The sequence below is a fragment of the Empidonax traillii genome, unplaced genomic scaffold (genome assembly GCF_003031625.1).
Source record: "Empidonax traillii isolate 1590-97213 ecotype Southwest subspecies unplaced genomic scaffold, ASM303162v1 scaffold553:size485074, whole genome shotgun sequence".
NCBI lineage: Eukaryota > Metazoa > Chordata > Aves > Passeriformes > Tyrannidae > Empidonax > Empidonax traillii.
The window spans coordinates 360,453-388,426 of NW_020955746.1; the positions used below are offsets into that span (position 1 = coordinate 360,453).

The 27,974-nt window shown below is 41.7% G+C and overlaps 1 protein-coding gene across 8 annotated transcripts in view; it reads right to left on the minus strand.

Annotated features, from left to right (window-relative positions):
* Positions 1–24,446, minus strand: part of NKTR (natural killer cell triggering receptor) — a 36,446-nt gene extending 12,000 nt beyond the window's left edge. For 2 of the 8 annotated variants that reach the window (XM_027897613.1, XM_027897606.1), the window contains exons 1-10: positions 24,420–24,446; positions 24,050–24,129; positions 15,911–15,985; positions 14,571–14,678; positions 13,836–13,880; positions 12,039–12,126; positions 4,146–4,175; positions 3,143–3,288; positions 1,994–2,216; positions 623–772 (exon numbers count right to left, since the gene is read on the minus strand). In XM_027897613.1, coding sequence (XP_027753414.1) covers positions 623–772; positions 1,994–2,216; positions 3,143–3,288; positions 4,146–4,175; positions 12,039–12,126; positions 13,836–13,880; positions 14,571–14,678; positions 15,911–15,985; positions 24,050–24,107 — 923 coding nt within the window. In that variant the 5' untranslated portion in view covers positions 24,108–24,129; positions 24,420–24,446. Of the gene's footprint in view, positions 1–622; positions 776–1,993; positions 2,217–3,142; positions 3,289–4,145; positions 4,176–12,038; positions 12,127–13,481; positions 13,510–13,835; positions 13,881–14,570; positions 14,679–15,910; positions 15,986–23,816; positions 23,976–24,049; positions 24,130–24,419 lie in introns of those variants that run through there. The other 6 variants (XM_027897607.1, XM_027897605.1, XM_027897610.1 and 3 more) reach the window with 5 other exon arrangements.
* Between the last annotated feature and the right edge of the window lie 3,528 nt (positions 24,447–27,974).

Here is a 27,974-nt window from a genome sequence, read left to right on the forward strand (position 1 = left end):
CAAAATCCAAGAAACCCCCCAAAACCCAAACCCCTGATTTTAGAGATATCTGACACTGTAATGTCTTAGCTCAGAGACCCAAACCAAGGAAATTTGATAAAAAAAACAACCCAACTGCAATTTAGAGGAGGTGCAAAAACACAAACTGAAAGCACCTCATGAACTCCTGACTTCCTTTGCAGCAAAAGGAGAGCACTTTTTTATTAATCTTACGGCTCTCAGTCAAACCCTGATGAGTCACAAAATTCCAGGTGACTGATTTTGGATCGAAGTTTCATCTTGCTTGGACTGAAGATGAAAAAAAAAAAAAAATCCCCCTCTCCTGAATCCAAGATCCCCTTGCAATCAAACAGTTGCCGTGGTTTTACACTGCAAATTTTTGTCTGGAATTTTTTTTTTCTTTTTTTAATAAGTGTGATCCTTGAGGAAAATCAGCTCACGAGGTGGCACAGATTGTAAGGAATGTTCCAGAGAGAACTGTAAAAAGGACAATTAAGGGGTGGAATTCTGCATTTCGAGCCACCACCACCTCCTCCCAGCACTGAGGGACGGGACGGTCACAGGAATTATTTCATGCACAGTTTTCAGCAAGGCAGAATAAAAAAAGCTCAGAGTTCCTTACGGTTCAGGCTCTACATTGACAACAGGCACATCTCTTCTGAGCAAAAATCTATTTTCAGGCACTGGGGGAATTTCTTCAGGACGTACCACGGGCTTGTCCCTCTTGGTGCTCACGTCCACTCTGTCTGGGAGGTCGCTCTTGTCAGAAAGGCTGCTATGGGCACAAGCACAGTTAGCTGCCAGCTGGGAAAACACCTCTTTTCCAACAGAATTCCAAGCCAAGCCCACCTGATGAGGCAAACCTAAAGATGGTTTAACCACCTAAAGATGGTTTAACCACTCAAATGTGTTTAACAACCCCTTTCAAGCTATTATTTTTTCCTATTATTTGCCTAAAGTCTTCCTTTATCACAGCTGTACTTTTAATTTACCACCTGGGCTGAAATTTTTTTTTAATATAATCAAATATATATCAAAATTCTGTTATTTCCCGTAAGTCTCACTTTAACAAAGGTGTACTGAGCCCCAGACATTTTCACAGGCTGAGATTTAATCATTTTAATGTTGCTGCAGCTTCTGCCTACAAAGATCTTCAATTCTTTGCTGGAAAACTCCACTTAACCGGCTCAGCTTTAGGGTGTTTTGCTTGTTTAGACGATGGGTTTAGTTTTTTAATAAATTCAAGCATCAAAATCCAAACTTATATAAAATCATTTTCATATTCACTGCAAGTGAATTCCAAGCCAAGCCCACTTGATGCATCAAACCTAAAGATGGTTTAACAACCCAACTGTGGTTTAACAACCCACTTCAGGCTAAAGGAAGGACGGTCCTTTATTACTGGGGAGAAGGTTCAGTCCCTGCTTTACAGCAAATAATTTTGCTTTTAATTTATAACTCCCCATGAAATATGTTTGAATATTATCAAAATCGTAAAAATTTATCATTTGCCTAAAGTCTCGCTTAAACAGAGCTGCACTTTTAATTTACAACTTGCCATGAAATACTTTTGAATATAATCAAATAAATACCAAAATTCTGTTATTTGCCTGAAGTCTCCCTTTAACACAGCTGTACTTTCGATTTACAACTTGTCATGAAATATTTTTAAATAGAATCAAATATATATCAAGATCCTATTCTTTGCCTGAAGTCTCACTTTGACAAAGCTCCAAATACTCTCCTAAGCTGAGATTTAATCATTTCAATGTTGCTGCAGCTCCTGCCTACAAAGATCTTCAGTTCTTTCCTGAAAAATTCTACTCAACCAGCTCAGCTTTAGGGTTATTTGCTTCTTTGGTTGGTTAGTTTAGTTCGTTTATAAAATCTTAAACAAAAACTCAAATAAAAGCATTTTCATATTCAGTGCTTGAAAACAAAAGGAGAACCTCTGAGATTCCTCCAAAATTCCGAAGTTTAAGGGATTAGTCACCGTCTTTGGTTTGAGCTTCGCTTGCACCTTGGATCCTCTTTCCTCCTCTCCTCCTTCCTTCGCTTCCTGGACTGTTTGGGTTTAGTTCTTCTTTTCCTCTTTCTCCTCCTGTTCCTCTCGTTTTCAGCTTCGCTGTCAGAGGAGGATTCTGAAGAGCTGGAAGCGCTGGAGGAGGACTCGGAGCCTTCGGAGTCAGAACAGACTTTCTTCTTCTTCTCCAAAGCTTCAAACAGATGATTTTCAATTTACACCGTGTGTATGTGTGTACACAGCATAAACCAGACCATTTTATTTATATATATATATATATAAAAATATAAATATAAATGTTGATTCAGAGGAGCTCTGTGACCTTTTTCACAACGAGTTGCACTAAAGAATCACTATGAAAATACACCTAAATCCATATGGGTACACACAAATAATTTCCAGCAAAGACAGAGTGCACAGATAAGTAAAGATCATTTATAGTGAAAAAAAAAATCAGTTTCTTTAAAAACAATGCACAGGTTGCAAAACAAAGAACAAATTAGTTGCAGCTTGAGTTGTATATTTTTTATTTCACTCTCTCCTTTCTGCATCCTCACACTTTTACACAACTCATGCTCTTGACTTTCTCTACAGGATCTAAATAACATTATACCCAAGGAAAGTCAAAAATTAAGTAGAAAATCACAGCAACTGTCCAAACATATATTTAAGGTAATTTTTTCTCTATGAATACTTATGAAAAGGAGGATTATGTTGACTCCATACACTGCATGTATTAATGTTGCAGGATCTCTAACTAAACCCCTGCAAAGGTTTCTTTCAGGAGAAGCATCTTTGTGCCTCCCTCTTCCAAACTCAGAAAAATAACTCCTGATTAGGAGTTTGCCACATGAACACCCAACCTGTGTTAAGGAGAGTGTGGGAAGCAGGAACCCATTTTTCAAGGGACAAATTTAAGGTCAGAAAACCTTTTTTTTTCCCCCTTCGCTGTTAATTCCTCACCTCCCCCAAGGCTGAAGTTGTAAATGCTCATAAGAATTGCTTGAGGTTAGAGATTTACCCCAGTGATTTTTAGAGGGTGGGATAATTTGTGTGTTCCCTGAGAGCCAGGTTTGGGAATTCTAAGGTTTCCCTTAGGTTTGGGAATTGTGGGCTCACCATCCTTGGCTGATCTGGTGACGAGCACCCCGCAGTCGATGACCCGAACGTCTGCGTAGGGTCGACTCGCAGTGTCAGTTTTGAGGTTTTCTATCTGTTCTATGACTTCAAAACCAGAAATAACCAGCCCAAAGACAACATGGACACTGCAGAAAGAAAACATGGAAGGTACAAAAACATTTAGAGATGGCTTGTCATTATTTTTCCCGTGGATTTCAGGTTTAAGTAATTATTTTTCAACTGATTTCGGCTTTAAAAAGTCGGTGGGAAATAGAAACATTCGGCTCTTAATGCGTTAAAAATGAGATTTTATCTTAAATTACTTTAACTTAAATGCTAAGATTTCATGCAGCATAAGGCAGAGATCCCCTCTGGTCCAATCTGAGGGAAATAGTTGATGTCAATCTGCTCTCTGCTACGTGGACAGAGTGAACAGACCATAATCTCTCACCCACCCTTCTATTTTAGCAATTTTGGGCAACAGCCATCGAGAGTCCCTACACAAACACGACAAAAGGGCAGTTTTCCCAGGAGAAGAACAATTTATAGGTCTCTCCAAGCTCAGAACACCAATAATTCCCCCCCTGGCACTGCAGGCACAGCTCTGATTGAGGAATCCTCCGTTTTGTTCCGTGGTACCACATTTCTCTTTCCTTCTTTCAACTTGCCCCATAAATTTTGGGGCTGAACACACGCCTGGAGAAAAGGGCTGGCTATTCCAGAGATATTCAACTTGACAACTCAACTCGCTGATTTATGGGCTGAGGGCAGTTTTTAAAGAAACAATGTTAGGATTTGAGGCAATCCAAGTTTTTTTTTTGTCCAGCATTAGGAAATAAGCTGCAACTTTTTCTGGAACTCCAACTTTTGTTTTCCAGCTGGTTCTATTGTCTAATCCTTCCCAGAATTAAGGATTTGTTTGCCCATTGTTGTCTGCTTTCAATGTAACATGTGAAGGGCTTAAACCCTTCAAACTTTAGTCACCACTGAAGAGGATTCTTACCCGTCGAGATGAGGAGCAGGTTTTGTTGTTCTGTTGGACAAACAGCAAGATGGGAAGATGGCAAAATAAAATAAAAGCAGGGATTCAGATGAAGGAAAAGAAGAGAGTGACACAGGGGAAAAAAAAAAAAAGAGGCGAAGGTAAGACAAAAAAAAACAGTGAAAAAATCCAGTTACACACATGAAATTCAACAAATTAAAGCTATTAAAGCTACAGATTATACAAACAGGTTTTTTTAAGCTTTTACATGAAATTTGCTTGAGGTTTAACTAACTGTGCATACTTGAAAAAGTTGTACCAAGTATCATTTCATGCATGCAGTAAACAATTGCCAAATACGTCTTTAAATACTCATTAATATAACTCTACAACTTATAATCACAGAGAAGATACAATTTGGCAACAAATAATGGGTAACTACTGGAATTTAAATGGTTCTGAGGGTATTAACTTCTTAGATTACAAGGTCACTTTAAAGTCATGTGTTTTAAAAGAGAAGAGTTATGACATGGGAGAGAATTCTCTGCTTCACCTCCCTCCCAACCACCTCCTTCTCCTTCTCTCCAGGCACCTGCTCGGCCTCAGGAACACAAAGCACCAGCTCTGCCTTAAATCAGCCACCACTTCAGCTCATGAACTTCCCCAAATCAACAGCAGGACATCATGTGCCACCCTACAGTTAATCCCAGACTCCCTCCCTATTTTCCAGCTCCTCACCTTCAGCCTGAATAGGAAATGTGAGTGCAATTTGTACCAATCTGTTTGATTTTACACTATGACCTGGTGTCTCTGTCCTCTTCCAAACCCAAAATAAAGTCACTTTTCCAAGTGAGCCTGAGCTCCTGCTGCCCAGGGAACCCTCCTACCCAGACAAACATCAGAACCTGCTCAAATACTGGGGGTGAAATAAAGTAGAAGTCAAGACCATCTGCATTTGAAGTTACTTTAAGAGGAGAAAACATCTTTCTTCTCTCTCTCTCCTCCCAAGAATTACTTTGCTTTGCAAACCTTCTTCCAGTGAGCTCCCCTCTCTCAAAATAAAGAATCAACCACAGGTGCTTCCTCTGCATTTCCAGTGGCCCACATTGGGTAGGGATGAAGTCACTTTTTCACTGCTCTAATAAAATGCTGCTTCTTCACCACGGATCTTCCCTGGAGTTTTGAGCTATTAGGTCACCAAACACTGCAGTGCTGGAACACATCCCACAAGATGGAACTGTGGATCAGGCAGTGTTTACACTCCTGATTTGTTTTTAAGCTCCAAATGCCAAGACCTTCCACTTCTGTAATACTAAATAACACAGAACACTTCTCTGGTTTAACACAGGGGGATAAATGCTATTAAGACACCACTGAATTTGTCAGTAGCAGGGGGTGTTTTTGGTGTTCCCCTGCTGATGAAGGGAATCCCCCCAAGGAGAAAAATCCTTGGCAGCTTCTGAATTTCTTTAAGCAAGAGTTAACTGCATTAACAACCTGCTGTTCAGTCAACACTTTAAGTGGGTTTAATGATAAAGCTGATTTAAAGGAGTGAAAAAAAAGTGGGCTCCTTCCATGAAACCAATGGTATGGGAGATTTAGTGTTTGGAATTAGCTGGAAAAGGCAGCAGGTTCAAACACAGGGGCTGTGGAGGCTGTAGCAGCATTTGAGACCAATTAAGGAAAGAATTTACTTTAGACCAGGCCTTACTGAGCAAAGAAAGGGGCAGTTGGTGCTTAAAACCCGTGCAGAGGTTTCTCCCATTTGAGTGGCAATTGGAGAGAAAAGATGGACAGGGTTTCTCTCCTTTCATGGAGTGAAAACCCAAGGAAAAGCCTCATCCCAAGGGAAAACCTTTCAGATGCACGACAAGGAGCTGGCAGACTGAACAACTTGCCACAGGAAGCAGATCCCCAAATTCCTCGCTGTGCTTTGTGCTTTTCCTCACCTCGGTGTTGAGGCTGGAACACCACATTTATTCTGGGAATGAGCCCTTCTTAAAAGAGCATTTCAAAAAAGTTTTCTTCATCAATCCTTGAACCTTCAAACCTCATCAGGAGAAAACCCCACCTTCTCCTGCCTTTGCACCGTGGAAACCTGAAGTCATGGTGAGTCCCTCCCCCAAAATGATCTTTATTAGAACATTTCTACATAGAATTTCTATAACTGAAAACGTTCAACATCTGCTTTATAACAGAGACAATTATCCAAGTTATTTACAGCAGGATCAACACCTTTCTTCACTCAGGTCACTTTAAAGTCACTTTAAAGTCAGGTTTAAACAGCTCTAAGACACTGCTGAGGAGAAAAATCATCTTTTTCTTTTTGATAAAAGCACTTTATCACCCACCCCTCTCCCCCACCACCACCACCCAAGAACTTCAGGCCTAACAAAGGGTTCAATGCACATAACAACATGATCAGGAAAAACGAGAAAAGATAAGAAGAGAAAGAGAAAGGAAAGGACACAGCCTTAGAGGAATGAGACATTACCTTTGGAGCGCACGATGTAACACTGTTTCTGTAAATTTTACACAAAAATGGCAGAAATAAATTGTAATACATTTCCAGACAAAAAAAAAAAAAACGGCGTCTACGTTTTTAGCAAATACAAGGTTAAAATTCATATTAAAATCAAGTTGTATACGCAGAACAAGGATGCCTAAGAGAGGGCTCTAAATTTTCTTGGGGATGCAAGGTGTTTCGAAAACTAAAAAAGTTCTCCTTAAAAAGCGAAAAGAAAACTACAGACCAACCCTGCTTGTCACACTGCTGCAAAACCAGTCAGGGAAGAGAATCCTCCCACTCCCCTCCAAGTCTCAACCCAGCAATGCCCAACTTCAGGCAGGTGAATACTCAATTTCTGTGGGTTTACTGCAGTTTCTCAGGGGTTTAAATGCTCCACTGAACCCTCTCCTAAGGAGGAATTTCACAGGCACAGCAGAGCTTGGGTTCCCAAGTGAAAGGTGGAAAGTCTGCCAGGGGACAACTTCAGACAGTTCCTACTCAGCTGACACCTCCCTCGCTTTGTGAAGCTTTTCTACAACTAAGAAAAATAGGTGTTTTCTTTTTCATTGACTGCTCCTGTTCAGAGTTCCAGAACAACAAATCCATTGCAGATGGAAAAAAAAAAGCCCAAACAGCTGCCCCAGTGAATACTGAGCTTTAGGTCTGGTCTGATTCTGAGCAGCAGCAATGTTTGAATAATGCATTATCCTTCTCCTGCCCCTCCTCCAAAAATAAACTGCAGGTTATTAATGATGGCTCTGCTCACTCAAGCACTGGAATGATCTTTTTGTTACTGATTTTGTTCCTTATGACACGTAAAGGCACCCTGGGAAATGTTTTGACATCAACTTTTCATCCGGCCAGTGGGACCTGCTGGTGTGGGAAGTGCACATGAACCACTGTTACTCAAAGATAATGAAACATCAGCCCCTTTCTTTAACATCTTTGAGGGTTTATATGAATAAACTATTTAATAATTAGCTCAGAGGTATTTCAGTCACAGCAAAAAAAAAAAAAAAGAAATTATTAACTGTTGATTAGAAACATACTGTTTTGGGACACCAAAAAGACATGCGCTGCTCTTAATGAGCTGGTAATACTCAGAAATAATTTGTAAAATCAAAACAAAAGAGTCCTCACAACTTACGTTATCCTTCCTTTAGCAGATCAAAGTGGTTAGTTTGTTTGAATTTAGTAACTAGGCATGGCACCACACATTTAAACATTTTGAAAACAAAACAAAACAAAAAAGAGCTATTTAGTTCTGAGCAAGCAAGCAGAGCTTGAGAGACACATTAAAACCAACAACAACCTCAACATGGAAAAAAAAAATACATAAATCTGGCAGCAATAGGAACTAAGGCTCAAGTTTTAAATAGCTTTTGAACACAGAGGCAAGAACTCCAAGCATTTTGGGTTGATAAGGAGCACAGTCCAGACTCCTCTCAAAGCTGCAACAGGGATCTATTCCTCAGCAAGCTACACAGCTGAGTAACAAGGCAATAAATTAATTATCACACACCATTTCCCAGGGAAAACAAAACAAAGGGGTTGGTCATTTTGTTTTGCTTCCTGCTGTTTCTTTTTTGTTCACTCTGCACAGGCAATTCTCATTTTCTGTTAAGTGTAGGTGGACAGAATTTGGGATGACCACAGAGGCAGAGCTGAGCCCAGGTGAGCCCTTGGAGGATCAAGAGTGTCATTCATTTTTTTAGTACTTTAGACACTCATTTTCACAAGAGTTTATTTTATTTTATTTATTTTAGTTGTGGCTTTCCTTCCTGGCAGGTTGGGAATTGTCAAATGCACGATGGAGCTGCTGCAGGGAGACAAGAAGCAGATCAGCTCCAGTGAGAAGCAGAGGATGTGGCTCCAGAGGAACATTTCCCACAGGAAAACAGCCTGGAATGTCCAAGACCAGACCAATTATCCCCCCACTGGACTCTAAATCAGGGGCCTAAAGGCATCAGCTGTATCTGTGCAATGCTCTGCATGTGCTCCCCCAATAATTAATATTAATATAATACTATCAGCAGCAATTCAAAGCAAGTATTGGAGATCTAAAAAATGAAAGAGGATTCTAGAGGGGTTCCTGCCAACCTCTGCCCCACCCTAGGGATTCCATATTGGAACATCCAAGTGGAAACTGGACAGGTAAAGATGAACACACCCAGATGGTGTTCAGGACACAGGAAGTTATTCCCAGAAAAGAATCAGAGAGTGGTGCTCTCTGGAAACACAAACAGCCAGTTTACAGCCTGGTGCCTTACAAGGGTCTTCAACACAAAATCCTTCCTCAGCCAAACATCCTCCTGCCCATCCAACTCCTGCTCTTATTCCAGTAAGGGAAAAAAAAAGAGTGGGGGGGAAAATCAGTGCACCAGCATTAAACACAGCACTTCTGATATTCCACAGACACCCTTGGGACTCCTCATCTTCCCCCTGCACCTCGCCAGTTTGGAGCAGAGCTTTAACTGGAAGGCATTCTTTTCTCCCTGCCCTCTCCCTGGAGCTTCCCAACAACATTCCCACTGCCTTTTCCATGCCCAGCTCTCTCTATTGTTGCTCAGAAATTCTTCAGGTTCGGTCGTGCCAGAGAAATTCCTGCCCAGTCAAAGAAAGCTGAGGGTATTTTAGGGTGGCTCAGATGCCTGTTTACATTCAGATGAGTCTGGAGCTTCTATTTTGGGTAAAACTTTCAACTTCAAATCAACTCTGAACGATTTTTAGGCATTGCAGAGTCCTGTTGTGACTGGTTTGTTCGTGCAGTCTGCCAAAGGGATTTGCTGCCTGATTAATTCCTGCAAGGAGCCGTTATTCCAAATGACACCTTTCCCTGGTAAGCAGGGAGAGCATTCCTGATGAACAAGGAAAACGGTTTTAGTGGGGATTTTTGCCATTATTTCAGCCCTCCTTAGACAAATATCTAAATGAAAAAAATCACTTTCTGCACTCCTGCTCTGCTCCATTAGATGTGCACAATAAGCAGAGTTCTCAGCCCTGAGATCTATGAAAATAAAGGCAAAGGGCTAAAGAAGTTGAGAAGGGGATGAGTTACTTCCCCTCCTACAGATCCAATCAATAAAATTAAACATATTCAATCATTAAAAAAAAAAAATCTCAGGACTGCCTTTCACACACTTTCCAGGTTATACATTTCAAGAACAAATCTTCCTGATGGTAAACTACAGAGAACCTGAGCATTACTTGGAGTATAAAAAGCACATTTTAATTCCAGCTTAAAGCAAATCACTGAAGGAAGCAAAATATTTGACTGAAGCAAAGCTGTCAGGATGCACAGCACAACCCCTCAGGGCATCAGACAAATGCCACCAAGCCAGACTAACTGCTTTAATAAACTGCATTTTAAAGTTCAGGCAGGAACTACCCACAGAAAACCTGCAGCAGCGGTTTCCCACTTGAAATCCTGACTCACTTCCCTGACTCCAGGGCACTCTGGTGCCATTTAAGACATCCCAGGACACCCAGGAAATCTGCCTGGGGCAGGCAGCTCATCATGACATCCACAGCCATCTCTCCTGGCAGATGAGAGCAGGGAGGACACCCCAAGACCCTTAAACCAGCTCTGGATTCCTACAGGCAGCTGAGGAGAATCCACTTTCCATGGAGATCACCTGTGTTTAAATCTGACTCCGAATTCCCAAACTAACACTTTCTCTTCACACTGGTATCATGAAAAATCAGGGTTTTTTAAAAGAAATCTTTCAAAATATTTCTCTATTTGTGGAAAGTGCCTTTAAATTTTGTTCATTTTCTTGTCCTGTGCAAGTTATAATTTAGCATCCAGCACAAGCTGTGTGGGGACAGACAAAGGTGCTCCAACCTAACCAAAGTCTACTAACCCTAAGGGGGGAAAAGATGACCTTGGAATTAAATGCAGGAGAGAAAAGAAACTTTAGAGCCCTCAAATGACAGCTGCTTGACTCATGTGACATCATTAGGTTTTTATGTGCTGTTCAGATAAGCTTAAAAATGGAAAATCATGGCAAGAGAACCCAAAGGAAGTCGCCTCGTGGTGAAAAGCGAAGCAATGCCCTCAGAGAGGTTATTTATATATATATATATATTTATATTCAGAGGATTATTTATCTAGCCTGTTTTCCACAGTAATGAGCACACATATGTATTCAGATTTACATGAAAGGAAGCACAGCATCTGAAATTTCCTTTGAAGGTAACACAAACCAAGTTTTGAAACAATTTTCTCCCCATGGAATGTCTGAACTGTGAAAGACTCTCTCTTCAGGTTCCTGTGCATTTTCCATTTTTAGGACAATTTTTTTTTTTTTTTTAAGGAAAAGGCCTAAAAATGTCTCTTATCTGAACTACAGCAGATCATACTGAAGATCTTTTTCAGGCATAGAAAAATAAAAAGAAAGATTCTTGAGGACAATTTCCTCCTTTCCTGAAGACAGGGAAGCGCCATTCATTCCTCTCCCCCAAGAAAGATGGCAAAGAGAACCAAAAAAAAGAGGGTTTTTTCTAGTTAAGTAACTACTCTAAACTTTGCTTTTGAAAGCCCCAGTGTTGTTTCACAAAGTACTTCTCAGCACAAGACTGAAATTATAAAGTTGCTCTTCCCAAATACAAAAAGTGTTAAGCATTAACAGGAGGCAATTCCTAATAGGAGGAATAATCACAGGAAAATCAGCAAGCTTAAAAATAATGATAATGAACCTAAAATACAGCTGCTTTAATCAGAAATCCCTCCATTATCAGACCTGAGTGTTTACTGCAGGTAGAGTTGTGTGTTGTCTACAATTTGAGCAGAATGTGGTTACTAGAATGGAATTTTTTTTTAGGCAGTGAAAGAAAAATCGGATTATCAGCACATAATTTTACATAGTGTTGGTACTAAAGTATTGGTATAAGCACAAGTGAGCAGAATTATGAAGTGATATATTAAAAAAAGGAACAAACACTCAAAAAATTAATAATAATAAGAACAATGATAAGCAAACAAAAAAACCCCCAATGAACAAAAGCCTTACTCATTCTCCTCCTGAAAAAAAAAATCAAATCAAATAAAAACAAAACAAAACAACCTACACAAAGTAAATCATATTTTAAGGAGCACATGCAGAACCACATAAATCCCCTTTAGATCTTCCCCCCCCAGTAATTTGCAGATAACCCGATAAAGGTTCGGTGCGCCCAGAAAACCCGAAGAATTCCCATTCTGCCCACGAAAATCAACCTTCTAACCCCAAAAGGAAGACCCCAAAACGGTGAGCACTGCCACCTCCCACCCCCTCAGCGGGCAGCCCCAGAGCAGGTGGATTGACAAGGGCAGGGAGGGTTTCATCAGCAGTACCATCTTTCTCATGAACGGCGCTTTCTCCGCGCAAGCGACAAAGCTCGACTGCGGCGTCCCAGCTACTCACATGAAAAATTGGGAACCATTGGTATGTTTCCCTCGGTTTGCCATTGACAAAAGGAACGCTCTGTCATGTTTGAGAATAAAGTTTTCATCTGTTTGAAGAAAAAATATGTTTGTCAGATTTTTTTTTTTTTTTTTTTTTTTTAAATCCCTGACAAGGCAGGCGGGGTTTTTTTTTTTGTTTGTTTGTTTTTTTTCTTAGTTAAACTTATGGTTGCTACGAGGAGAAATTCTGCTGCTGCTGGAGAAATGTGAACAGGGTAGGGGGGGGAAAAAACAAGTTGAAATAAAGTCTCTTCAAAGTTAAGAGTTGAGACAAAGCAGAAAAGTTTCAGATCTAGCACAAACATTTCTAATGGAAATTAAATTAAAGCCGTTATTAGTGTCTTCAATTCACATTAGAGTCTCACAGATTTGGATTTCAATCCAGGGTTACTTGGATAAGATCAAGGTTGGCAGATTGACTAACATTCTAAAACAAGATTTAACACACATGATACTGATATTTATACTCCAGGTGGAAAGATCAGGAGAAAAAGCCATTTATTTCCCTGGTATGGCACTAAAAGATGCCACCTCTCCATTCAAAACTGGGAGGCTCAAAACATAAGAGGAAAGAAAAAAACCACCTAAATATCTGAATCTAAGTATAAAACCAACTAAGACTAAACTAAACACGTATTTTATATTCCAGTGAATTAAAGAGGAGCTCTGGTTGCACACAGCATGATATAAAACCAGATCCTCTGAAGGTCGTTTTTCAAAGTAAAAACAGTAATTTGAGCGTACAAAGCTGCAGCTTTTTAGATTATATATCAAAACTCAATCCTGCCTGCTCAGCACTCACCGTGTCGAGAAACAAACCTTGAGTGACTTCTTAATTTATTAAAGGCTTCCCTTGACTAAAGATTTGAATATTGCAACATCAAACTAGGTCTTTTTTATTAAGAGAAACTTCATGCACAGGCAGGCAGAGCTACTTGCAACACATACAGAATAAATATATCCATGTCTTAATACCTGAGCACCTGTTCTTTCAGAAATAACTGTCTGTCTTTAAACAAATACTTCATAAACTCACCATTTTCCTTCCAACTGATTTTTAAAAGAGGCAAATTTAATTTATTCACCAACTCTTTGCAAGGAAAACAACTTGTGCAGCTCATAAATCACACTTTAGAAATGAACACTAAGAATACAAACCTTGAGTAGGGGAAGGGGAGGAAAAGGGACATTAAAAAAAAAAAAGGAAAAAAAAAAGAAGAAATAACTGTTTAGAGCTGGAAAAAGTCATTAACCCTCAGAAAGGTTAGACACAGAACTCTTCATTTCTCCAAGCAACACAGATATCCATCTACAAAGGGGTGTATCAGTTGTCTATATATTTACTAGGGAGGGTACAAGGGAACAGAGTTTGAATTTGTGTTACTGAGCTTGTGTTTCTTACCTTTTCATTTTGCAAAAGACCACATTCTCTATAAACAAAAGAATATGTTGACAGTTTTAGGCAGGAAGATAGGAGTTTATTCATGAATAAAGTTGCCTAACCTCCATGCTGAAAGTCACGTTTAACCAATAATGTTAGCCTTAATTAATCGTCAGTTAAAGTTAAATATTAACAACAAAAAAAAATTATCTGAAAGTCATGCATATAAAAAAAAAAAAAAGAATTCTCATGCAACATTAGTTTCATGCAAAAGGTGATCTATGAGTAGACCTGTTTTCATTAAGTAGTTTGGGAATCAAGACTTGTTTATCTCAGAACTGAATAAAGAATCTGCAAAGACATATTTCCTCTTACCTTTGAAATAGCCACCATAAATAGATTCACCTCCTTTTCCATTACCTGCACACGAAAAAGCATCAATTAAAACTTTTATTTCATTTACACACAAGCTGTACATAACATTCCACCAGTGTTTTTACAAGGCACTTCTAACTTTACTCAAAACAAGAATATTCCTTCTCCACAATCATTTGATCAGGCACAGGATTTCAGGACACAGCAAAAAAAAAAAATATTTTGGTAAGGAGAGGCATTTGTGGGAAGGACAACAGGATAAAACATCCTGTTGTGCACAGACTGCAGGGAAGGAAACAAAGAAACTCCCGGAAAATCTTCCTTCTGAGACATTTAATCACTTTGCTCACTACTTAATTATTAAACTTAATCCAACAGTTTTGTTCCTGTATCTGTTGCCTCTACTGCAGACACAGGAGTGAAAAAATCACTTCCACTTTGGACTTGAATGGTTTTAATAAGACAGAAAATGGTAAAACCCTCCAGCAAGGATTGAACACATCAGCTGACGTGTCCAGTGGCACAATAAACCAACACTGCACCAGTTGAAATATCTCAGAATTCCAAACATTCGCAAAGGGGTGATCTGGGCTACACTTTCCAGCAAAGGGAATATTTTTATGGCGTTGCAATACTTTCCCTGGCATTTTCTGAGGTTATACACATCATAACCACTTCAACTCCAACAGTTCTGCTCCCATTCCAACCTCCCCAGTTTCCAAAGGGCTGTTTTACCTTCGCTGAAGTCCCCCCCCTGAATCATGAAGTTTTTAACCACACGGTGGAATGTGGTGCCTTTGTAGCAAAGCTTCTTTCCAGTTGTTTTGCCAATTCCTTTTTCACCTGCAGGGGAGGTTAAAACAGAAAGAATCTACAGATTTGTCACCGGACAAATTCCAAGGGTTTTTTCCTTCCCAGGGAGGCATCAAAGATCAAAGCTTTAAAAGGTAACACAGCCCTACCTGTTGCCTTTTCCCCATCCATTAATAGCAGAAAGGGACTCTCGGGTGAAAATTAAGTGGGTCCTTAAAAAAATTCCCTCCCCTTCCAAGGAAGGGTGTGTTAATCCACCCAGATAATTTATAAGGAACCAAGAGTTCAGGATCAGGATGGGTTAACTGGTTTCTGTGTGAGCTGCAGCTCACAGAGTCCTCTTCAGCCAGATTCATGAGGGATTTCTACTGGGCCACTCAGGGAATGTCAAGAGACACTTCAGCTCCTGGGAAGAGGGGAGCTGGCAGAACGTGGCAATTAAAAACAGATAGATTATACCATGTGCAACAGCTGAAGTCCCACCTAAGCCAGATGTACAGGAGATATTTTGTAAGGAGACAGGGTAAATAGTCCAATATTCACTTTTATACCACCACTGGTTATGGAAGAGGCATTTGACAGCCAGTCAGAGGACGTTTAACCAGTACATGCCCTCAGAAATGCAGGTCCACTCCTTACCCAGAGCCAACCTTCCCACTTGGCAATCTATTGTTCCACCACCCCAAATTAACTGACAGCTCAGGTATCCCAAATTTCCCATTCCAAACAGCCCATCCCTGCCAGGATGAGGGCAAAGAGCAGTTTGTGGCAAAACACCCGCTCAGGGCACTGCTGTTCACGGCACTTACAGAACCTTCCCTCAAAGAGCACAAGTTCTTTTCCACACCCACAATCCAGGCCTCCTCCTAGCCCGGTTTTATTTTCCACGGGAGTGAACAAAGCTCATGAGTCGAGCTTTTCTTTTTGAAGTTTTTAGCCCTAAATATGTTTGATTTTTCGTTTGAAAGAGACAAAATCTTTGAGCTCCATCTACTTGTGCCTGTCCTGCCTAAGCAGCTCTTTCCATGAGCTGTAAATCACTCGGAAATGGGATGTGGGGAGGAGTCAGGCAGTGACTGCAAGGGGTACCCCCTGGGCAGGTGAGCTTTGCCAAGGTGACTACAGTGAATTGGGTGCCAAGTGATCTCCATCATGCACTATTTACCCCCTCAGGTAACCCCGTGGCTGTGGTTTATACTCGTATTAACAAATAATAATTGTCAGTCACTCTAAAAAATCCGAAATATAAACAAGTTATTTACCTGAGCACAAGCAAAGGAAGTTTTTGCAAGTCTTCGGACAAATGTCTGAGAAGAGCTGAAACATAATTCGACCAACTAGAAAATAGTAATAAAAAAAAATAAAATTAAGAGTCTTACAACTCTTTGGAATAACAGGAGAAAGTCTCCATGTAAATAAAGAAGCATTTTTTTGAAGTATAATTTTCAGAGAAAAAGTTGTTTTGTTAAGCAGAATAAGAAAAGGTCTTAAATATGCAAATATTAAAACAAGCTGCAAGGAAGAACAATAACAATTGTAAAAAATTATTAAGTAATATCATTACATTTAATTTATTAAAAGGCTTAATGACCCCGTTTTGATTTGAACCTGGAAAGCCATACTGATTTACTGAAATAGTTTATCACATCAGATCTGTCTTGAGAAAGATTTACCATAAATACAAGTCCTCAGAGAGCTGGAGGAATTCCCTCCCCAATTACCATGTTTACACAAATGCATTAATAATCACATTTCCACAGTTTTCCCTGGGATCATGACCTAAAAACTCCAGCTTAGTTCCACATCACGGTAAGGATTACAGATGCATTGGCACTTTTGGCCTAAAATCCTTTGGTTTAAAAATAAAAAAAAAAACAAAACAAAGAGATGAACCAAACAGGAAAGATGAAAGGCAGGCAGCACTAATTGCCAGATACTGTGAACTAAATATTACTTTCTCTTTTTATGTTATCTGCCTGCCAAAACTATTAAAATACTGCTGGAAAACTACTTATTATAAAGAAAAGTATTTTAAAACTGATTCATATTTTCTATTTTATTTTCCAAGATACTGAGATGCAGAGTACTGAAAAAAAAAAAAAAAACAAAAAAAACATAACAACACCCCCCAGAAACCCCCCAAACCATTCCCAAATATATGAAATCTTTGGAAAATACATAATTAGCACGGAAAAAGTTGTACCTACAGGTTGTGAAACACAACCAGAAAAGCCACACAGATGGCCAGCACCACAAGCAGACCAGTAACAATCTGTCAATGAGCACTACACTCTAGTGGTGCACCCTGGTAAGACTTGCAGGATCATTTTAAAAAGTAACTACTCCAGGAATAACTTCTCTTTTCTTCCCTTTAAAGAAAAAAAAAAAAATAAAAATCAACCTGAAGTCGAAATGTATTTCATTTAATGCCAGTAAAATATTGAGAGGCTTACAAGAAGCTGCATTCAATTTGAAGGCTTTGGCCAAATATGTACAATTATAAGCAGGTGAATTGTTGGCTCAGAAAGGAAGGACTGAAATAACATCACCTGAATTTTGTACTCTTAGGTAAAAATTCCAGCTGCTGCAATGTCTGTGTCTCATTAAGTGCAGCGAGAATGTTCCCTAAGCATTCATCATTCCAGCAGGAAAATCTAAAGGAAATGGGCAGGGAGAGTGTCCAAAGAATGAAGAAATGGGGAATATTCAGGGATCTCACATCAAAGAGCAGCTCTGCAGCTACCACTGCGAAAAGGGAGTTATTTGGAGGTGAAGAAACCATGACAAGCTGTGAGGATTGAAGATCCATACAATGAAGGAGACACTTCAGCAAAAGAGTTATCCATTTCCATCGGAAACTCCAGGAACCCAGGAGAACAGAAGTCCCATTCCCATTCTGCTGGAAAAGTGTTGAACTGAACCAAGGGCTTTGGAAAGCCACAGATTTCAGAGAATCAGGGAATAGAAGCCCAGAGTGGTTTGGGTTGGAAGGGATCTTAAAGATCATCTTGTTCCACCCCCTGCCATGGGCAGGGACACCTCCCACCAGCCCAGGTTGCTCCAACCCCCATCCAACCTGGCCTTGGACACTTCCAGGGATCCAGGGGCAGCCACAGCTTCTCTGGGCAACCTGTGCCAGGGCCTGCCCACCCTCACAGGCAAGAATTTCTTCCCATTATCCCATCTACCCCTGCCCTCTGTCAGTTTGAAGCCATTCCCTGTGTCCTGTCCCTCCATCCCTTGTCCCCAGTCCCTCTCCAGCTCTCCTGGAGCCCCTTTAGGCCCTGCAAGGGGCTCTGGGGTCTCCCTGGATCCTTCTCTTCTCCAGGTGAACCCCCCCAGCTCTCCCAGCCTGGCTCCAGAGGAGAAGATCCCTCCTGCATTCACTGTGTGAAGTAACACACGATGCTTTCCAGGGAAGGAGTTCCCACTGTCCCCATTCTCCTCAAAGAAATACAGCCCAGCTGCTGGTTCCAAGGTTCCAGCTGCTGGTTCCAAGGTGCCAGCTGCCAAAGAACTGGGAGGTGTCAGTGCCTGCAAGCTCCAGAAGGGATTTTTAGCCTTAGGCATAAATTGTGGAAGGATTCTGCTTGCAAGTCCTACTTATAATCCCATCATATTTAGCACCTTAAGCAGCAGACACCACTTCTTTTCTTTCTGATGGAAGAAGATTACCTTAAGTTCTTGAAGGTGACAAGGCAGAAGATGGAAAAAGGCATTCACAAGTAAGGTATTAAGATCTGAACAGTGTCTTTCACTGTTGCTTTGTCAATAAGAAGGTGTCCACAGAATCGTGGAATGATTTGGGTTGGAAGGCACCTCAAGGATCATCCATTTCCACGGGCAGGGATACCTTCCATCAGACCAGGTCGCTCAGAGCCCCATCCTGCCTGTCACACACATTTCCAGCATCCAGAGAACTCTTCCACAAAACCTGAAGTGCTGCTCACCCAGTTCTATCCAACAACACAAAACTCTGCTGGCTCCTCATCCAACAGCAGCCACACGCTGTGTATCCATCTGCTGGGTTACTGCCTGTGTTTTACTCCAATTCCAGGAATACCATTATCACTGGAAGGTTGGATTTTCCCCTGACAAACAGGCAATTAAATGTGTCAGGAAAGATCAAACCCATTTTCACACCTCGGTCAAAGATGCAGGAAATAACAGCTGTTAATAAAAAGATTAATGAAAATAGGCATGGTTAGACCCCATGAAAAAAAAATCTCATTTTAAACTTGGGGTGAGGTATATGCAGAGTCAACACAGATTTAAAAAAAAAAAAAAAAGCATTTGAGATGCTACTTATTTCCTCAGATTTGGACACTTCTTCTCTGAAATGACCCCTCAGTCTAACAGAGAAAATTTCCAATGCTTCCTTCAGCTTCATTTCCCTGATGCAAAGGTTAAGTTATCTGATCGGGGAAGGAGCTCTCCGGGATTAACCATAATATTTGAACAGGAAATGAAAACAAACAAATTAAAAAAAAAATCTGCTAAAAAGAGCCAGTCAAGCAAGCAAAGGCTGCTCACAAACCTACCCAGACATGTACCTGTTATCTGGAAAACAATACTTTCATGAAGTATTATTTTTTAAAAGTTTTTAGTAGAAATTAGAGTGATGAAAGATGTACATTATTAGTAATTAGAAATGCAGCACTTGCTGTTTGTAAAGTCTGAGATGTTTTGAAGTTGGATTTCATAAAGTGCTATCTGAGGCTAATGAGCTGCACCAATTAGAGAAACCAGAAGGCAAAATGACCAGAAATAATCCTACTTCAGAACTCTATTCTCAAATTGAAAGAGGAAAACCTTTTTTTTTTTTTTAATTTTGTTTTTGAACTCCTAAACAAATTTTCCCGCTGAGGAAGAACCAGTACTGAATCAAATTAAGTGGTAAAAATTCAGGGTAGGAATATCCATGCTATATTAAAATAAAGGCTCCTGTTAGCAAAGTTTATTAGAATAATCATTGATTCCAAATGTTTATTGTTTCAAATGTTAATCCTCCAATTAAGCTGCTTAACTTTTCCAGAAGGACCTGGGAGCCAAACATAAATTGTTTTCTAAGTTATTTTCCATGCCATGTGAACTGTTTTGCTCTATTATATTTAGAGCACACGGGTATCAATTTCTGATACACACTCCCAAAATAAACCTACTTATTCAAAATTACACCTATTGGGTTTGATCTCTTTCTCAATTTCTTAGGGTAAAACCAGGGGAAGAGGCACTTTTCCCAGGATCTGAGCAGGAATATCCTGCTGAAGGAGAAAGCAGGGATTACAACCACGAAGACAGGGATGCACAGACAGACCAGGAAGGTTGCCAAGGGCCCCAAAGGCTCAGACAGATTTGCATTCAAGTTTAAGCAACAGTTCACTAAAAGGACTGAATTTGAATTTTATTAGTTTATTTATCCCTACACTTGTGAACACTAAGGCCCATAAATCTAAAAGCATTGCTTTCAAGTAGAAATGTGGCTACAGTGTAAGAAAATAAAAGCTTACTGGGGAAGAGAACAGATTGCATTTAAAATATGAGTCGCAGGAAGGGATGTCCCAGTTCCCCTGAGCAGAGTATCTGCAGTGTGACACATTAACACTTTGGTAACACTTCCTAACCCCTTTGCAAGGAAAACCCCCACAAACTTCTTTCCCCAGCTCCCTCCTAATCCCAATCTTCCACAAACACTGGTCTCCACAAAACCAAACATCTTTCAGTGCTGCACACAAGCAAATCCACAGGGATGTGGAAGCTGAGAGGCTGCTCTTCCTCTCCTGGCACAAGAGGATGGTCACTTGGTCTTCCAGTTACTCATCCAACTTGTTCCAGCCCTCAAGGTGAGTCTCCAGAGCATTTCATCCTGCACTGATGACAACAACAATCCTACAGGATGACTGGATTACAGGTTTTATTAAACTAATTCCCTCCAATCTTATATCTTATCTCCTTTGGCAGGGGTTCCCCACACAGGATCCCCCTCGGCTCCTTCTGTGCCAGACACAACCGAATTGCAAATCAGCTCGTGGACACTCGAAGTGCTGATCTATTTTCTGCCAAAATACAACTGTCTCCCTTCAAAGGGCTCTCAGTTGATGTGAAGCCAGTCGAGAACAGCTTCTGTCTTTGGGAAAGGCAACAAAACCCCCTAAAGGCATCCCTGGGTTACTACTGGAGGCACAAAGCATTTTACAGCAGGGCTTGTCTCACATAAATTCATAGCAGCTGAAATCCCAAAATACACCAAACTTCAGGCAAAAGGGACTAGAAAGAGAAAAGTGAGGAAAGAACAGATTGACTGATAAGGGAAGGGACACACCAGGAACAGAAGAAACTGAAGTGGAAAAGTGAGCAAGGACAAAAAAAATAACAAGAGACAGGAGGAAAAAAGAAATGAAAAAATTCTCCTGTGAATAAAAACGAAACAAAGCAATACTTAGTAACTATAACATACTTTCTGATGGATACAAAGTCAGTCAGGGATGGGGTGAGGAGGGGAGATGTGGGAAGAAGTTCTTGGATGGCCACATGAACTGCTAGAGCAGCATCTGTGACATCCTAGTGGGACATCTGTTCCAATTATCACAGTACCTGCAAGACTGGAGCTTCACACAGATTTTGCCTCACAGAGGAAAGACAGAATTATTTAAATAGGCATCTGCTGCCATCCCCAAATTCTTGGAATGCTGTAAGCACTTTAATCCTGTGTGCACGCTGCAAGCAGCCAAATCCATTGGTGAGGGGCCCAAAAGAAGGGAGAGGTGCTGCCTGTGCCAGGATCAAAATAAATGTTTACTCCTGATTTATTCCCTGTTTGCTCTTTAAAAAATTACAAGCCACAACGTGCATTCAGAAAAAAAAAAAAATGCTTAACAGGCAACTTCCTATAAGTAGCCTAAATTTAGACTCAAAAAAACACTAAGCCCACAAAGTTTGCCCCACTCTAAGAGGCACACACAAGCTGGCACCAAGTTTTATTCCAAGATTCTGTAGCTAAATTTAAAATATGGACACAAAAGCTGTAAAAAAAAAAAAAAAAAGATGCTGAAAGCACAAGCAAAGTGACATCATTCATGGCTGCATTTTCTAAGGGATCCAATTAGAGTAAAATTAATCTTACTTTTAATTGCTACAGGTATTCTGAGAAGCACTGGGGAAGCAAAGCCTGGGAGGGGGGCACGTTTTTGGACTCCCAAGTGTTAAAAACGACACAGGTTTGTGTTCTGCAGGCAAAGAGGTGCCTGCAAGAGGCACATCCTCTGGTCCCTGCATTTTGTGGAGATGTTAGTTCAGCTTTTCAGTGCAGACAGGGTGGGGGCAATGCCCTATTTCTTTGCTAACAGCAAAATGCAGGGCTCTTCTGCTCCCCAGATCCGTCTGCCAACCTCTAATAAGAGTGAACAAGGATCAGGGCTTGTTTATTGTAAAGTCCAAGCAGCAGAATGTTCATTTGGAAACCTGCTGGCAGTTTAGAAGTTAAATTTAATACCTCCGTAGTGTCAGCAGGAGAGCACAGCTCTCAGAGTTAGTGCTTGGTGTCATCTGGAAGCACTGATTTACCACTCGATTCAGCTTTTGAAGGTCATCTCCCAGCTAAGGGAGCAACGTTTAAGCTTTTTAAATATATCCTTAAATCCCGCGGCATAGTTGCACAGAGAATTAATAAACAGGCGCCAGAACAAAGCAGGATGACGAGATCATGCCCAAGTCCCACAACCAACATCCTACAAATTGGCACATTTCGCTGCAAAAGATACCAGTCATTAGTCAGGTGCAATAAACCCAGCAGGGCCCCGAGTCTGGGACTCAGCTGGGAGATTCCTTTTACTCTGAAGAGAAAATAAACGCAGACAGCCCCAAAGGCGAGCCAGAGCCCTGGGTCCGCTCCAGGTAAGCCAGGCTCTGCACCACCAGGAACACAAACGCTGCAATTCCTCCCTGACACCGCTATCAGTCATCAATCCCGGACAGATTTGGGGGATAGCAAGGTAATCCACTTTCACTCGCCAGGCACAGCCCGGGGCTGAGGAAGGGGACGAGGCAACAAGAGCGATTATGAAACGGGAGCAGCAACCTGAGCATAAAGAGCAGAGGGAACTGCGCAGGGAGAGATCCCTCAGATGGAGAGTCAGAACAAACAAACAAACAAAAAAACTTAAAAAGATTCAAAGCAAATGAGGTGAAGAATTAATTGTCCTGGCTATAAATCAGTGCCATCAAACTGCCATCCCTAACTGGAAACCTACACAATCTACAACATTTTCAGTCGTCTCACTCCATAGTAAATCCGAATTTAAAGCAACAGAACACGTTAAAACTCCACTTACATCAACACTTTTCAATATAACTATGCAGAAAATACACTGTTAATCAAAATAACTCAGACAGGAGCTACAATAGCAACAGATTTACAGATATGCCCTATCAGGTCTCTGAAGTCAGAACAGAATCAATCTCTCTTTTGAAACTGCGGTGCAAATAAAAAGCTAAATGGGTTTCAGTTACATCTGAATGCAGCCGAAATTTGGAGTCTCAGAGATGATACAGCCTCTTTACTTCAAAGGCTTTCAGAGAAACATTAAAGCGGAAAATGAAAGTGAAAGCACAAATGAAGCCATCCCATACATTCATTTCTCTGAGAGACGAGTAGTAGCAACATAAAGCACCGAGTTGTGTGTGAGACAAGTAAATACGTACCGATAAATACACGTTCATAGAAGACAATCTGTAAGAAAATCTGTACAACCATTTTCGCAGAGACGGGAAATCACCAGAGGGAACCAAGCAGCTATTCCAGGATTAAAACTCACAGTCTACCACTCATGGGAATTACACTTCCCATAGGGAAAATACAAGTTAAGGGATGGATTTATTTTATTTTTTTTTTTTTTTTTCAAACAGGCCGCCTGGTGAGATACCTTATGACTGAATGGTCAGCTCTTCTTTGTACATTCAAAAGACTCATTTTGAGCAGGAGGAGGAAAGATTTAGCCCTGATGACCTCCTGAGGTCCCTTCCCAATTTTAATTACTGTATGATTAAAAATACTTATAGGAGTAAATCTCCAGCCTCCTCACAGCTTGCCCCAATTTCCCACAGTTTATAGAGCCGGTATAACAAAGGTATAATAGAAAAGGTGTAACACATCACCAGACAGTTTTTTACCCACAGAAACAGCGTTCATGAGCCTCTCCAAACCTTTAAATTCACGTGTGTAAATAAAAATCGAACCCAGGAGAGACCCAGGAGCACCCAGCACCGCAGAAAACACCCGAAGTTATTAAAAAAGTAACTCAGAAATAACACATCCGCGGCCAAACTCGCTGCTAGCGTCTTGGGCCCCATCACCAAGGGGGGGAAAAACGCGGTGGAAAAAGCCCCCAGAGCGCAGCCCTCACCTGGCTCCCTGTTGATCTCGATCTCGAAGAAGCACTGGGGCCGGTCCTGCACCCCCATGGCCGCCCCTCGGCCTCGCCACCTGGACACAAAGCACAGAAGGAGCCCCCGAGGTCCCTCCCCCCGTCCCTCCCTCCTTTCCTCCTCACCCAGGGCTTCAATTACAGCGGGGCGGCCCCTCCCGCCCCCCGCCCCCGCCTCAGCCCCGACCTCAGCGGAGAGAGAGAGATTCGCCCTGAGGGGATTCGGTTCCTCCCCGGCGGGCTCAGCGCCGTCGGCGCGGCCCGGCCCATCCCATCCTATCCCATGCCATGCCATGCCATGCCATGCCGCTCCCTTCCCGTCCCTCCCTTTTTCCAGGGTTTTTTTTACCTGGCGGCTCCAGCGCTTTGTCCCCTCACGGCGTCTCCCCCGCCACCTTCAGCCCCCGCTGTCCCCGCCCCGCCGCCAGGCGGCGCCGCCGCCGCCGCCGCCGGCCGCCATTACCCGCCGGGGCTCAATGGCCGCGCCGGGCGCCGCCTCCTTCCCCGCCTCTCCCGCCCTCTGCGTGAGGGGAAGGCGGTGCCGCGAGGGGAGGAGGGAGGCGCCTCCCCCGTCGTGTTAAAAAGGATGACTGTTTAAAAAAAATAATTAAAATAAATCCAACTTTTAACTCGTACTCTCCCGGGATGGATTGAGGAGGGGGGGGGGGGGTACCGGCGGCAGCGCCATGAGGGGATGAGGGCTGCGCGCCCTCCATGGCGTGACCGACCAGCCCCGGTGCCGAGCCTCGTTTAAAACGGTGAATGCTTATAAAAAGAAATAATTAAAATAAATCCGGCTCTTAACTCGTGCTTTTTCCCTATGGGGAGTGTAATTGCCCGTAAGTGGTGGGCTGTGATTTTTTAAATCCTGGAAATAGCTGCCGGATTCCCTCTGGTGTTTTCCCTTCTCCGCAGAAATGGGAGCGCAGATTTGCTTACCCATCTCTCTGGACCCGGCTCGGGGAGGGGGAAGAGGGGCTTTACAGAATAAGTAACATGAATAAATAGCAGAATAAATAACCGTTAGAGAACAAATAACGTTTACAGAACAAATAATCCCCACAGGGGGATGTTCCCCCTCGCCATCGTGCCCGGGCAGGGCTGTGGAGCTGAGCGACCTCCCCCCTCAGCTCCTTCACCCCTTTAATTCGAGGAGCCTGAGACGATTCCCTGTGAAGGGAATATATTTTTCCCAGCACAAAAAAAAAAATTCCTCGGAAGATTATGTATGGAAAAAACGTTCTCTGCAATGTGTTCATCATCACACGGGGCTGCCCCGGTTCTCCCTCGGGATGAGAACGTGGGATCATCCTGCCCCTTGCTCGGCCTCAGCCCTGCCACATCTTAGGAACCCCCCCAAAAAAATAAACCCCAAGACATTCTAATGATTGCAGCAGGCCATAGGTTATTTATTCCGAGTTTGGGATGTTCCCAGAGTGTGGAAGTGGTAACTAGAAATTTAAGCGTCAAACTGTTGAGGAATGTTAAACCTGTAAATCCTCAGCCTAGCACATCCTTCTGGCCAACTCGCTTCACACTGAGGATGTCCAGCAGCTTGAAAGAGCTTTTCGTGTAGCCCATCAATTTAATTTATATAAACACTCCTGTAACAGTACCTTTATTAATTCCGGAAAGAAGTTTTGTCTGTTTCTAAACAGTGAGAGGGCACTTAGTGCTCACCACCAGAGAAGGGAAACCTTTCCAAATGCTTTCCAAAAGTACAAACCAGAACTCATTGCAGGAATTTTCCCTGGCAGCAGAATCTGCAATTATGTCCTTGTCTGAGGAGAAATTCAGATGAGGTTTTAGATGAAAAAAAAAAAAATCCCCTGCTGAGCATAGAGTAGCAATGCTGAAATCAGAGGATATTTTAGAAGTTGGGAATGCGGCAAATTGGGGTTGTTTCAGACGTAACTTATCTATAGTTTAATGGTTGCTGTCACCACAGTATTGGAGCATCTCATGAAGTTTTAACAGCCAGATTCTGTCATTCTTTATTAGGGCTGATACCACATGATTGTGCAAGTGATCCCTAAGGAATCCTGTCACTGGAGTTGTCACACAGGTTTGCTGGTCCTTGGGGGTGCTTGCATGGTAAGCTATCAAAAACTGTGGGGAAAAAAGTGTAGCACGGTCTGGTCCTAAATTATTTAGCTGTGAAATAAAAAATTCTTATAAAGTAGAATGGTGTTATTTACCTCACTTTTACATGGTAACTGAGAAACAAAGCTACTGAGAAGTTGAGTTGCAGTAGGTCTGCAGGAATTCCTTGCTGGAATCAAAACTTGACAGCACATCTCCTTGATTTCCTTAATCTTCAAATAAATTATTAATTCTCTTTTACCTGCACTTTTTTGCTTTTCTGTCCTCAGAATGTGAGCTTGCTAGAGGCAGATGAGCAAATAAATAAGTAAAAAGTCACAAAAAAGATGTGGAAATGAACTACTTGTTCTTGATGAAAGCAGCATAGGTTGTGAGCAATAAGAAAAAAAAATTAATTTCAAGCCCTGATTATTTTAATAAAGACACAAATTGGAAAGAAGTTCTGATCCCTTGAGAGATAAGCTCTTAAGATCATGTCTAGGACTAGAGCTGATAAATATGCAGCTTGATGAAGAAAGAGATACCCCCCAAAAAAAAAGAGTTTCCAAAGCACATCTGAGGCCAATCCTTTGAAACACGAAACACTGAGTTACAAATGAAGATTTTCTGCCTCGTGTTCCTCTCTGGGAGCTGCTGCAGATGCTGTTCTGGTCACATCCTGTGCCCATTGAAACCAGTGACAAAGTCCTCATTGATGGCAGTGACTCTGCCTGTACCCCGTGTGAGGGGGATTATGCTCAGTGTAGTTATGAATAATTACTTCTGTGTCATTCTAGTTTTTGATAAGCCATCAGTTTGTGAAATGCCCCCTTTGGGAGGCTTAAATTTTCATGGGTTTCATGTCCCGGTCCTGTGGACGACTTTTGCAGGCACCAAGATCCGCAGATCCACCTTTATCCTACCTCAAATCCACTTTGGAGATTTCTGTGATACAATTTATGCCTAAAAATCCACATTGACAACTCTTGGTTCCAGCTTCTTGGCTGGAAGCTGCATTCTTTCCTGAGGCACAGCCTGTCTGACTGCAGGAGGTTGAAAATTAGGAGGATACAAAGCCACTGTGGAGCAGCTCCGGAGCCTACGGGCACTTTGGGGGTAAAACTGCTGGAATTGGGACACAGGCTGTATTTTCCAAAGTGCCTTTGATTGCCTTGGTAATTATTAGCCTCCATGTGGCCATGGGAGCTTGAACTAAGCAGCTTTTGTTTAGGTATTTAGAGGGGCTTTTCCTTATCTTTTTTTTTTTTTTTTTTGCAAATTCCGTACGTGGAACCTGAGTCTGAAATGGGCAGCAAGGGTGGGGGTTTTTTTCTGAGCAACAAGTTGTTGGTAGAGGACTTAGTGCCTGAAAAACCTCTGCTCTGCTGAGTATTTTCCTACCTAATTTGTTACATAAGGAGGAGAAGGAATTTGCAACAAAACTTTTCGTTATCTGGGGCTTTTGGGCTGAGGGAGGTGGTGCTGAAAATACTCCTGTGAGACAAATTCAGGGCTGCTTATTCCAAATCTCACTGTAACTGCTCCGCAGATTCTGTTTGGAAGTGGTTGTGAAGTGTTGACACCAGGAGAAGAACTGAGTCAGAGCTGTTCCCAGGGGTCACTGAAGTCTTGAGCACTGAGAGATGCTTGAAAGTCTACAGAATTCTACAGTTCTGTGGGAAAATTCTACAAGTCTATGGAAAATTCTAGAGTTAAATTTAAAAACTTGTGTCGCTGAAGAACAGACGAGCACCTGAAGTGCTTCCTTCAATCAGTCAATCACACAAAACCGCCACTCCTTTGATATTTTTTACGGAAAATA